Here is a 13,554-nt window from a genome sequence, read left to right on the forward strand (position 1 = left end):
CTGATTGGTAAATCATTACGGCAACATTCTGTCCAGGAACAGATATGGTGTCTTTGCACTGGGTTGTACAGGGTGCGTCAGTTCACTGTGTAAGGTTAAAATGTCATTCAGGTGATTTTTTTATTTTGGATTAATTGTGCTTCAACTCTGTCTAGCTGCAATCAGACTCCTTGTGGGTTCTTAAGAGTTAATATTTCATCTTTATTTGCTGTTTTCTGTCATGGTTACCACTTACTGTAGATGAGCCTCTGGCCATTTCCTTGTCCACACTGACTGTGCTAGCAGATCCACTTTTGATGCACCAAGCTTAAGCCATTCTGAGGGCCGCCTAGAGGAAGACAAATGTTCTGATATAAAGACAACCGAAGTTAACAAAGTGAATTTATTTTGAGGAACGACAGCTACTGACCTACTTCTTAGAGATCCACTAATGCTCTTTTGCACCTTCTGTGGCCCAACTGGGGTTCTAACTCCAGAGCCAAAGAGTCTGGCCCAACGTAGCTCACTGAAGTGTTTGTCTTCCAGAGAACTTGTTGAAGATAGTGGCATCTCAGTGTTTTCCATTTCAGTTCCTTCATCTTCTTTCTTCTGTGTTCCACTCTTTGAGTTGGGTGTCTGATTGATTCCAAATCCATCAATTACCCTTTTACTGACATCACTGTGACTTGCTGAACTTCTGCTGTTCATCTGGATAGAGCTCATCTGAAGAAACTGAGCTGACTGGGCAAGTAGCCGATGAGGCAGAGGTGTACTGTGCTTTTGCGTTTCCATTCTTTGAAGGTTAGGTTCAGGTGGCAGATGGAGGTCAAAGGGCACCAGGGAGAGTGGCTGCAGCAGAAGAAGCAGCTCTTGGAACAGTGGTCCATAAATTGGCCCCTGGGCCAGAGCCAAGAAACCCCATTGGTGATAGTGTTCCGTCACAACATCTTGGAAAGAATTCAGTATAAATTTTAAAAATATAAAATGCAGTAAGGAATTAAAGGATTTGTCCACTTTTAAATAAAAAATTCCTGATAATTTACTCACCCCCACGTTATCCAAGATGTTCATGTTTTTCTTTCGTCAATCGAAAATAAATTAAGGTTTTTGATGAAAACATTCCAGGATTATTCACCTTATTGTGGGCTTTCAGTATTCTCCAAAATGCTTACGCTGTATGTCCTACGCTTTCCCTATTCTACTTACTGAACGAACACGGCGCCAGTTTTTTTTTTCTTTTCCGTAAGTAGAAGGGGGAGGCGTAGGACATACACCGTAAGCGTTTTGGAGAATACGGAAAGTGAAAGCGCGTGCAATGCGCTAATTTGTGTTTTTAAAGCATACACAGTTGTATTTTTTTTTTTTTTTCGAAAATGACCGCTCGTTTCGGTAGATAAGACCCTTATTCCTCATCTGGTATCGTTTAAAGCCTTTGAAGCTGCACTGAAACTGTAATTTTGACCTTCAACCGTCTGGAGTCCATTGAAGTCCACTATAAAGCCCCGGGTATATGACGTAATTTTGGTCATGCGGAAGGCTCGTGGCCGGCCGCACACCCTGGCCGCGTGCAGGCCAAATTTTGAGGCCGCGTGGACAGTCCGCGTGCAATAGCGCATGTGCAAGCAGTATAGAAGAGTCCACTAGGTGGAGATACGCACAGTATTGAGCACAGTGTTCAGCCGTCAAAGAAGAGTGTGAAAAGACCGGTTTAACAACATACTTGAAAAAAGAGAAAAACACAGCGAACTTGACCAGCGTTTGTGCGAAGAGATTAGAAAGTAACCACATTTGTACAATTCATGTTTGAAAGTGTACAAAGACGTGTTTAGGGCGGCAAATTCATGGAGGGGGATAAGTAAAATATGGGAAAGGATGCACTTCTTTTCTTCTCCGATCATGTCCAGTGAATGTCACGTTGATGACACGACTCAGTGCTGCTCTCCGATGTCTGGTATGCATAGAAAAAAACTGTACTGTGCATGTGACGAACGCGGTCATCCGCGCGCATTCGTGGTGTAGTATACTTTGAAAGACTCGCGGATGTGACTGCGCGCGTGACGCGTCCGGGCGCGGAAAGTGAAGTATACCCAGGGCTTTAGGACAATAATCCTGGAATGTTTTCATCAAAAACCTTAATTTCTTTTCGACTGATGAAATAAAGAAATGAACATCTTGGATGACATGGGGGAGAGTAAATTATCAGGAAAATTTTATTTAAAAGTGGACTATTCCTTTAAGTATTGTGATAACAGACAATACATTCTTTTACAGTTTTCGGTAAACATCATACTCACCTACACAAGTGTATAAATGATGGATCCAGAATTCCAAAGCACGGAAGCTAAAGAGGAATATGTTCATTAGCTAACTGTACTGGGGCATTACTTTTTAACAGATGTATTCAGCATTTGACCTACTTTAGCAGATCTATGATGAAGGCACTGAGCCGCATGCGGCTTGGTAACTGGGAACATTTTTTTACCACAGATACCAAGCTGTCAGGCAGTCGGGTAGATGAGCCTATGAAGAAAGAAACACTGGCACTCATTAAAAAAAAACATTTTGAGGGCACTTGAGAATGAAGGTGTTTCGTTTGATTTTCATCTGACTGGCTCCCACAGACCTGGTTGTGCTGTGGCCTCTACGATGTTCCATAGTTTTTTGCGTCGCTGTCCAATAATCAAATCCAGTTTATATGCTTTCAAACCATCTTGAAGAATGTTCTGGATTGTGGGGTAGAGCTGTTTAAGGACAAGGTGGCTGATTGTGGTGCACAGTGAACTGTTTCCCAGTCTGATCTGAAAACAAAATAAAACATTTGAAGAGATCAGATTGAGACTTCTCAGTCTGCTACAAGTAAAATGACTCTCTGTCTGTACATAAAACTATATACAAAACAATTTTGCCTGGCAGTATAATTAGAACCCATGGGTAATATTTGACATTTCTGTTATATTCAATGATACATCTATCCAAGATATTTTGCCCCACTTTCCATAATATAACTTTGACTCCTGATACTACCTTTTCCCCTGGGTCTTGTCTTGAGTTGAAATGAGCTGTTATTATATCCACTGCCAAACTCACAGCTTTCAACATACCTGCAGAGAAGCAGAAAAAAAATGGTAGGGATGGGAGTGAGTTAGAGATTTAAATTAATTCTGTAAAAAAAACAAACAAAAAAAACAAAAAACACACACACACATTCTGCTTATCAGCAGTGTTTCTGATCCCTCAACATTAGACCTGATGCTTTGAAAAGGAATATAAGACAATAAATATTTACATTTACATTTACATTGCAAATTATAAATGCTTAATGTTAGGTATAAAATAAAATGCTGTAATGTTAGGTAATTTCTATCAATCCCTCTAAAGTACATGAACAACTGTAAAAGAAGATACATGAAACCTACAAAAAAAGGAATATACAGTAGTACACACATTTGTGCTCACATAGAAACACACATATAAACAGGCCAATTGTGTTAGCCAATCCAAGGCAGTGAGAGTTAAAAGTAGGTCACATTTCCCCCTTCAGGGAAGCAGAGGCAATGCTGCAGAGATCCACTCTGTATCTTTCTGTAGCAGAAGGGATTTTTGCCTTCAATGGCAGTCTGAGACAGAATTGTACTCTGATTTTCTGAAGTGTGTTCTGCATTTGGAATTTCTATGTGATAAATGCTACTGTAGAAATGTTCATATTAACATAGGTCTCCATACATATCATGAGCACATTGCTATACTGAATCACAAAAGCAACATAATTTATTGGCAATTGATAATAATAATCATGTCAAAATGTACGGAAATATCTTGAGTTTTTAGTAGTAAAAAAATATATGCAGAATAGGATTATTTATCATCTTACTTCTCTTGTGCAGAAGATCAATTGAAAGAATATCTGAAGGGGCTTCTGGGGAAAGGCAGAACTCCTCAGGGGGTCTGTCAGTCATGGAGAATGAGTCACTGTGTTTACGTTCCCTCATAACACCTGCAGAGTTGAGGAAGCATACATAAAATTTGACCTAAATACATAACTTCTACCAGATTCACAAAACATACACAATTTGTCTTACACTGTAATCTAAAAGAGGGAACGTGTGCTTGCAGTGCCCACCCTATCTCAGATAGAGGGGTATATATACATTATATCAGAAAAGAAAATATTTAGTATAAGTGTAAAGATGCACATTCAACACACAAACATCCACATCAGTACAGTTAGTACAATAAATGGAAACAAAAACATGATCAGTGACACTTACAAGGTGATCTCCTTGGCCCAAAGATGTAGTCAGCATTGGTCTTGGGTTCTTCATTTGTGCAGACCTGTGATGCTGTTTCAAAAGGCCAGAGGGATTTCTGTCCAGTGCCGGGTAGAGAGATGAGGGAGGAGATAGAGGTCAAGGAGGTGACTGAGGTAATGGCAGGGGAGGAGCTTTGATGTAAAGGGTGGGATGCATCCAAAGGACCTGTGGTCTCCTGAACAAGGGGAACCTGCTCAGGAAAACAAATCTGAGAAGCTTGTTTTCCAGACCAAGATTGTTTTTGACTTTGACTTGACTTTAGACTCCCGTCTGTTTGCTCTGGGCTTTGAGGGTTTCTTGATCTCATATTTGGACTCATATGTGGATTTCTGATCAAGTCCTGGTGAAAGAGCCCTAACATTGTGCTGGGTTGGGTACAATGGGGGCGGTTATGGGGCAAAATAGGACTTGATGTGCAGGTGGAACAACTGTCTGAACTGGTTCCTGCTTCCAGGTGAATGTTAGAAGAACTCCCAAGAGGTGAGGGTTGTATGTGGAGTGGATGTACCTTGCTTTTGCAAGTAGCTTTGGATGGACCAGGCTTGCTGTACTTGTGGCTGATGTACTGATTGAGAAGAGAACCAAGAGTCTTGCTCTGTTTTCCTGAGGGTGCCTGAAGCACAAAGGGCTGGATGGGGAGAAAGGTGGGCCTTTGTGCTTTTGTGTATCGCACAACTTCTGGGGATGAAGCACATGCACCTGTAGACACAAGAAAAAGTTGTGATAAACCATTGATGTTATTACAACAAAGAACTGAATTTAAAAATATTAAGGGTTTTCTAGGTTTCTTACCTTCTGGATTGTACTGACTACTCCTGTCAGCACTCAGTGATTCTGCTGCCATCTCTGAATCATCTTGTTTCTGGATGGAGGAGAGATTATGGATGAAGTGTGAGCCTGATGGATCCTCTATGATCTTTTTCATAGATGATTCTCCATTTCCCTTCTTACTTCGGACAATTTCTACAAAAGAGGTGGCATGTTGCCTATATAGAGGTGAAGATAAGTTTGTGTCTAAATTGCTGGGACAGCTGTTTTGTAGGGCTCCCAGCTTCAATAAGGTAGAACATTTCTGGCTGTCAGTCCAGCTTTGAGACTGAGTAGTCTTGGTATAATTACAACTACCATGTTCTCTTGAAGCAGACTGACAAGTCTTTATGTGTGCCATTGTCTCTTTTGTTCCCTTAGATTGGTCCTTAGTGGCTTGTCTATTATTCTTCCCTTCATCACCCTGAAAAAGTTGGAAAATATGTGGTTTCACTATTGTGGATATTGCTCAGTAGACTTATTATAAAGATCAAATTATTTGATAATTCAAGGACAGTATATGTTACACACACATATATATATATATATATATATATATATATATATATATATATATATATATATATGTTACATATTAATCCCTTCATAAAAACCCTGAATCTAGGAATTACAATAGGTATGGTAAAATAATGGCTTAAATACCTGGTGTTCACTTTGGTCAACCTTTGACTTCCTCCTTTCATCTCCCGCTGAATGTCCAAAAAGGAAATATTCTGAAGGTGGAGAACAGCTTCCCTGGCTTTGAGTCTCAGAGAAACTGGTCAATGAGGACCAGGGTGGACTGAGTGAAGACTGGGAAGATAGGTCACATGTCACTAGTTTATAGTAATTCTGGGTGGAACCTGCTAACCGTGCCTGACTCTGCAGACACATGGTGAAGTCAGAGATTTCCATTAATGGGAAGCCATCAGAGTTGGATGGATAGATGTTGCAGTTTGGATCAGTGCTGTGAGATGACCAGCTAGGCAAAGGGTTTGAAGTGTCTTGTAACATTGCACCTGATCCATGAACAGGACTATCTAGGCTAAGTGGAGTTGCAGGAACTGCATTGTTGGTTTTGTTGTATATGGCACTGAAGTTAACTAGTACTCCATCTGAGCTATTACAGGAAGAGTCAGTGATATAGTCTGTTTGGTTTTGAGTAAAGGATTCAATAAGATTTTCAGTTGGAGCCCAGCTTCCAGGTTCCTCAAGAGTTTGCTTGCTAAACTCTTCCTCATCACCCCAATCCTGTTCATCACATTCCATTAAAACAGGGGTTCCTTTGCTATCCCCACAATCCCTGCAACATGTTTCATGCTCCCTCCCTTGTTCTTTGTTTTCTTTGGCTTGGCTAAAAGGATTCATATTACACTGAGTCACATTTCCTTGTAGTTGAAGGGATGACCCCTCATGGTACTTATGCAAGTTGTCTCCATCCGAGTCCTCATCCTCTTCATCCTCATTCACTTCTGATTCAGGGATGAAAAGGTTTTGCCATCTGGGATTACCTCTGCAATGGGATGGCTCTTCATTTAGTTGAGGACTGGATAATGGAGAGTTCTCTGACAAAACACAAAGCACTGGGAACGATTCATATCCTCTAGAATTTTCAGTCACCTTCTTTTCTGCTGTTTCTGTTGAACTTGACTTCCTTGTCTGGCTTAGACTGCCATAGTCAAGTGCTTCCCTCGGCAGATCTCCTCTCTCAGGTAGGGATATACTGTGGGTTAAATTCTGAGAGCGTGGCTGCCTAGATGTCTGTACTGAGTTATATAAATGCCACCCAACAGAGTGGCCATGGATGTGGCACACAATCAGAGTTTCTCCTGACTTTGGGGAGACGTCCATTTTATAGGCACCAGCACTTCAAAGCATCAGTCTTTTTATCCCAGGCTGGTTAAGTGACAAAAAAAAAAAAAAAAAAAACATTCAGTGGATTAGCTATAATAATGCTTTCACATAAATCATGATTCCATACTTTACCAAGCTTAAATCCACTTTTCAGTATAAACCAATAAATCACACACATTTGATGGGTGCTTCCCATTAACCATAGAAGTTTTGAAATGAGAATACTTGTAATAATAACTTTGTTATTATAATATAACCCAGAGCAGTCAGAAACACAATTGCAAAAACTCAAGACCCTAACTCCAAATTTTATGATCACAGAAATTTTGAGATGTTAATTAAAACATTATGTTTATTTATCTAGTTTCCTCACTGGAACATTGGCTAGACCCCACAATGTATGTTAAATCTGAACACATACACACATTTACTTAAAGCTATCTAAATGAAGACATAGTATATACATTTCTCATTATGAATCACTGACTAACCCTTAAAAAAACTATTGAGAATTTTAAAAAATAGCATTATTTAACTTGATTTATGAATAATTTTTCCAAATGAGGACGTCAGAATGTCTCAAAAAGAAAAATGTCATATTTTGCTAACTTCTGGTGATAATTTTGACCCCAAACTATAGCTTAGTAAAACAAACATTGTTATTTAAAAGATACTGAACAATTTATTTGTCATTTTAGTATATTAGTTAAGTTAAATTATTTGACCTCTTTCTTCAAATTCCAGCCCTAAAATTCGGTGTAGTTAACAATAAACTAAGACCCTGTGGTCGGGCTGTTAGCACTGGCAACAGCATCAACTCACCCAGCCGTAAAGCTCCATCAATCCGAGAGCCAGCACATAGTCACTCTTATTCTGTCTGTACAGTAACTAGAGCAAACACACCGCATGATCACAACCTAATGCTCTACATCCACTCAGCAGAGATTAAGGAAAGAAAAATAAAAAATGCAAAGATAGGAAATGGGTAACGTCCCTCTTGCAGTTCCGCTTTAGTCACACTTCTTTCTGCTCTGCACTTCTCACAGCTCATCTGTTCCTCATACCTTCCCTCCTCCCTCTGTACAGTGGTTCTGAGCGCCACAGTCCTATAGCAACAGCATCACAGACCCCACTGAGCATGCTCAGTGGTTTGTTGTTGAGGGATCATATTTGAGGGGATGGCAGATTTGCCTCTGCTCTCAGCATGGGCATGGGGGGGGCACTGACTCATAGAAGACTTGGAACAGAAAATTGAGATCCTAAATGAAAAACTAATGTTTTAAAATTAATCAGATCTCTCACATAGAAAATATAATGGTAGAAAGCACATTTCTTTAGAGAAGCTTAAAGGAATATTTCTAGAAAGGAAATTCTGTCATTTACTCACCTTCATGTCATTCCAAACCACTATGGCTTACATTCTTCTGTGGAACTCAAGAGAAGATGTTTTGAAGACTGTGCTGGTTGTTCTTTTCCATGCAATTACAAGCCTCAAAAAGAGACACAAAACCATTAAGAAAGTGGTCCTTATGATGCAGGCACTATATAATCTTCAAAAAAAATAAAATAAATAAATAAATAAATAAATAAATAAATAAATAAAATAAAGAGCAAATTTGAGGAACAAGTCATTATTGATAATCTTCCTATCCATTGAGCAGTTAACTTCTGCGACCGGAGTTATTTATGAATCTTGAAACATTAATTTTTTAATTTGGGTGAACCAATTATGCCTTTTAATAATGGTTTATATACAGGATATATAAGATCTTTGAGCTATTACAGGAAAAATTGGCTGCCACAATAATCATCTGTTTTTGGTTGATCTCATCCACCCCTACATCCCTCTAGTAATGAGTTGAAAGACTCTTGCCTTTGATGACGCATGGATATGGATAATCTCACAAACATCTGGTGTAGGCACTGCTAGGAAAGGTGGCTAAATCCTTTCGCCTGACTGCCTCTGTCTTTCAGTTCAACAACCCATTGGGGAAAAGCTCATATTTGTATCCACCCTACACATGGTAAACAACAACAAGCTCATCAGATTATATATCAAAAAAGCTCACTGGCTTTTCTGTTAATCTACTGACCTAAATCAGCATAACTATAAAATGTCTCAAAAATATTTTTATGCCACTGTTTCAAATCAAGAACAGCTGTAGATAGCTTATACTAAATGATGCATATATGAAAATGTATCTGTCCCATTATATAAGCTAATATATGCTAAAGGAAAATTGTATTTTAACCCTTGTTTACCGAGTAGTATAATAACTCTACAATAAATATAATTGTTTGCATGTAATGTTTTGCATATGAGTACACATCATTCAAAGCTTCATTAGGACAAGTAGCCTGTCACTCAAACCTCCTGTACATTTTCATCAAGCTCAACCAGTGCACTCAAGCAGAAAATAATGACAAAAAGAGCCTTGTTTTTCCAGGGGAAGTCTTGTAGTCATTTCGTTTAGATATGGACATGAACACAACATGATGATAATCGGAGCACTGGGCTCAATCAAATTTCAATGATTGTCAGTCTTTGAGCATATTGGAAGAAAGCTCAAAAGTGTTTTTACAGATGCAGTTTACAAAAGAGACACGTTGTTCTTGTTAACGTGTTCGTTATAAGAAAATACAAAGAACAACAAAAACACTTTTTCTGCTATTGAGGTGGGATATAAGTTTAGGACAGGTTTGGTGGTATGAGTAGGTTTAGGGGTGGGTTAAGGTGTAAGGGAAGCATCAGCAGTTTAAGTATAGATGTAATTACAGACATTAATTATAGCTGTAATTATACATGCATTTAGTTCAATGTAAAAACATGTATGTACACAATAAGCGAATTGTATCTAATGATGAAATGTTATTACATAGTAGTTAAAGACTTCATTTTAAGGAGAATGATTAATGAATTTGAATTAATTGCTTAAAATATTCTGTTCCACAAATGCATTGAGCTCAGTACTGTACATTTATTACTACAATAAAACTATCAGACAAATACAATAAAATACAAAATGATTTTCTTTATTGTAAATCACTAATCAAGGCACATTTGCATCTTTGTACAAAACATGATAAAGTAGAATATTAATGAGATGTGCATGTTTTATTTTCAGATAAGGTATGGGGGATGTTTAAACTTAAAGAACCCCAATCATCAAATTATCACTGGAAATTGCTACATAGGGTTTACTTGACTCCTATGAAACGTTTCTACATGAATCTATCCTCCTCGCCTAAGTGTAATCTCTGTTTTCAAGGATCTCCAGGCACATACTTTCACTTCTTTCGGGATTGCCCCTCTCTCTCATCTTTTTGGACCCAGCTCTCACAGGACTTATCATATCTGTTGGGCACTGATATATGTTTGACTCCACACCTCTTTTTTTGTAAATGATTTTGGGGACCTTGCATTATCCACTCAACAAAGATATTTACTGTTAGCTGCTCTCACAGTGGCGAAAAAAAAAATGTTAATCAACCGTTGGAATCCTCACACAATGGACAGACGAACATGGAGAGTGTCTTTCTTGGACATTATTTCAATGGAACTCTCAACTTCTCGTATGCATGGATTCAGTGTTCAACTGTGAATTTATGGCATGCTGCTTATATATATATATTTTTTCATTTTATTTATTTATTTATTTTGTCTTCCTTCTGTGTTTGTATTATATTTCTATTTTCTTGAAGTCTACCGGGGTGGGTTCTAGATTTGTATAATTGTATTCTTGAATTTCTTTACTATTAAAAAAAAAGAAAAGAAAAGAAAAAAACTCAATAAACAGTTGTTAACAAAAAAGATAAAGTAGAATAAATCAATGCATTTTGGAGACCATTTCAAATATTAATTGATAAAAAACAACAAAAAAGAAACATTTGTAGAAACATGTACAAAATTGACATACACAATTAAAAGCACTTGAAATCTGCTTGCATGAAGCTCTTCTTGAATAATGTCTTGGCCTCTTTATGTGTGCACAGTTCTAATGTCCTAAAAGTAATAAAATATATATTATTATGTCCTCTGGTCTTAATAGGAACCATGTGGGCAATTTGAAGTGTTTATGTGTACGTATGTGTTGTTAATACAACGTTAAGAAACTTCAAGTTTTATGACATGATTCTCAGCTACTAATCACAGCTAAAAACAGCATCTTACTTATTCAAAGCTTCACAGGTTCACTTCATCACAGTTATTCCTATGTGATTTTTTTTTTTTTTTTAGTCCAGCTAAGAATACTTCTACAAATGCTCCTTTATTATGCTATATTACCAATGCTGAAGCTTGACAGTAAGTCCTCACAAGTGAATATACAATAGAATAAGGGCCTTTAGGGGCTCTGAGCCTCCTCGAATATTCGATATGTCTGGGGTGTACTGTCAGCCACCGGCGTCTCACTGATGGGGTAAAGAGGTGGTCTGGTCTTAACTGGAATACGCAGGAAGCGTCCAGAGGTGACAAGTTCTCCAAAACCACGGGCATGAGAGAAAGCATAACCGGATCGCCGTGTGCTGATTCGTCTCCGGGGGAATATGTGAGGAGGTGGCAGAGGGACAGCTTTGGCCTGTCTGACTTTATGTCGCAAGAAGAAAGGTATAAGAAAGATATAAGAAAATATACAGTAAACAGTGAGTGGATGAAGAAGCAGGAAGAAGAAAAAAGAATGAGACTCAAATGATGTTTATGAATGATTCCTGCTCATTAGATTATGACCCCACCGATCATGGATTCCAGAAATAACCTTGACATTACACCTCAGCGTGAAGCAGCCGCGCCACTGCATCCCACAGCTCTGACTCATTCTACACATGCGTTCTACTCATAAAAGGCAGGAAGATCTCACATTGTCATCCTGTTCAGTACTGACGCATTGCCTGAGAGATTTTGAATGTGCTTTTGGAACAGAACTACTTTAAACAGTAAAAGTAGTACTGAGAAAGATGGAGTCATTTGGAGCTGTTTAAAACACACATAAATAGCAAAATGAGCAGATGTCATTAGGGATGGATGGACACTCACCAATGAAAGGAGAGGATGATAACATCAAGTACATGCCGGTGCTGTACATGGTGAAGGTAATGACAAAATACACAGACAGACTGCCCCACAGGAAGAACTGATTCACTGCTGTCCAATAGTAGGTGTCCAAACCCAGCTTAAACACACATAAACATGGTGTTATGTGCATGAGTACATGTACACTACCATTCAAATGTCTGGGGTCAGTATTTTATTTTTTTTTTTAAGAAATTAATACTTTTATTCAGCAAGGATGCATTAAATTGATCAAAAACAACAGTAAAAAATGTTTTTAATTTTACAAAAGATTTCTATTTCAAAACTTTCTAATTCAAAACTTTTCTACTTTTCTACAAATGTATCATGGTTGGTTTCCACAAAAATATTAACTGTTTTCAACATGATAATAAATGTTTCTTGAGCATCAAATCAGCTTATTAGAATGATTTTTGAAGGATCATGTGACACTGAAGACTGGAGTAATGATGCTGAAAATTCAGCTTTGATCACAAGAAAATATTACTTTTTAAAATATATTAAAATAGTTATTATAAAAACAGTTATTATAAATTGCAATAATATTTCACAAATTTTTATTGTATTTTTAATAAAAAAATTAAACCTGGTTTAGCAATAGAGAACTCTTACAAAACATTTAAAAATCATAGATTATCATAACTTTAATCAAATCATAACTTTTAACGGTAGTATATATAGTACAGTGACCTAAAATCTATTTGGACAGTAAAAATGTATGAAATACAATACAAACACATTTTTCTAGTAAAACATTTCACAAAAAGTAGTTGTTAGGTTGCCAAAAATGTCCAAATAATTTTGGGGTCACTATACAGTATGTGTCTAATATAAATTGGGTGATGCAATGCATTGCTAAAATGTGTAATGATTCAATTCCCTTTCAAGGGAACTCGAGCTGCATCGAAACGCTGCAGGAACGCCTCTGCGTGATTGTGTTGTGAAGCTTGTATGAAATCAGTCCAATGGAGTGACGGAACGTTGTCGGTCTCAGTACAAGCATTATATCACACATTTATGATGGCGAGCGAACAACAGTTCAGGAAGTGAACTGTTCATCCCTGCCCTTGTTTCATTACGGGTGGGAATACATACCAAATGTGCATTGTTTGTTTGGGAGTGTAGCATGCCTAAGCAGCTCTCAAGGGAGCTACTTGCGAGCATTGTGATCTTCTTCCCCTGAGAACGCTGTGCTTCCGCTGAGCCCTCTTTGAGGAGGGTGGCTCGGCTCGCGTTCCTTGCAGCTCAGGTTCTGCTTCTGCTGAGGCATAGTGTTGTCTGATGTTGTAGGGTTCGCAGATGGATCTGACAGAGGGGTTAGAGATGGGCGCTGCCCTATCTCAGTCCTCACCTGCCAGATCTAGTGTCTCAATTCATTGTCAGGAAGCACACGCTGCAGGTTCTTCCGCTCCGGTTGAGGCAGCTGCACTGATGGTATCCAGTTCTGAGGAATTGGATATGGTTAGTGTAGCTACAGGAGATACTGAAGACTCGCCACTTCAGTCTCCTGCTAGTGAGGAGCTCATGGAGGTTTTG

The 13,554-nt window shown here is 38.3% G+C and overlaps 2 protein-coding genes across 2 annotated transcripts; both read right to left on the bottom strand.

Moving 5' to 3' along the window:
- Positions 1 to 223: 223 nt before the first annotated feature.
- LOC137028395 (AP-4 complex accessory subunit RUSC2-like) lies at positions 224 to 7,251 on the bottom strand. Its single transcript, XM_067397152.1, has 10 exons — positions 5,760 to 7,251; positions 5,082 to 5,520; positions 4,798 to 4,988; positions 4,248 to 4,479; positions 3,851 to 3,973; positions 3,004 to 3,080; positions 2,603 to 2,777; positions 2,397 to 2,499; positions 2,274 to 2,320; positions 224 to 926 (listed from the first exon to the last, which is right to left on the bottom strand). The coding sequence occupies exons 1-10, from the start codon at positions 6,945 to 6,947 to the stop codon at positions 232 to 234; spliced, it is 3,270 nt and encodes a 1,089-aa protein (XP_067253253.1). The 5' UTR covers positions 6,948 to 7,251; the 3' UTR covers positions 224 to 231.
- A 3,973-nt stretch (positions 7,252 to 11,224) lies between these two features.
- LOC137028396 (phospholipid-transporting ATPase ID-like) lies at positions 11,225 to 13,146 on the bottom strand. Its single transcript, XM_067397153.1, has 3 exons — positions 13,114 to 13,146; positions 11,959 to 12,118; positions 11,225 to 11,616 (listed from the first exon to the last, which is right to left on the bottom strand). The coding sequence occupies exons 1-3, from the start codon at positions 13,144 to 13,146 to the stop codon at positions 11,294 to 11,296; spliced, it is 516 nt and encodes a 171-aa protein (XP_067253254.1). The 3' UTR covers positions 11,225 to 11,293.
- Between the last annotated feature and the right edge of the window lie 408 nt (positions 13,147 to 13,554).

The sequence above is a fragment of the Chanodichthys erythropterus genome, chromosome 10 (genome assembly GCF_024489055.1).
Source record: "Chanodichthys erythropterus isolate Z2021 chromosome 10, ASM2448905v1, whole genome shotgun sequence".
Classification (NCBI taxonomy): Eukaryota; Metazoa; Chordata; class Actinopteri; order Cypriniformes; family Xenocyprididae; genus Chanodichthys; species Chanodichthys erythropterus.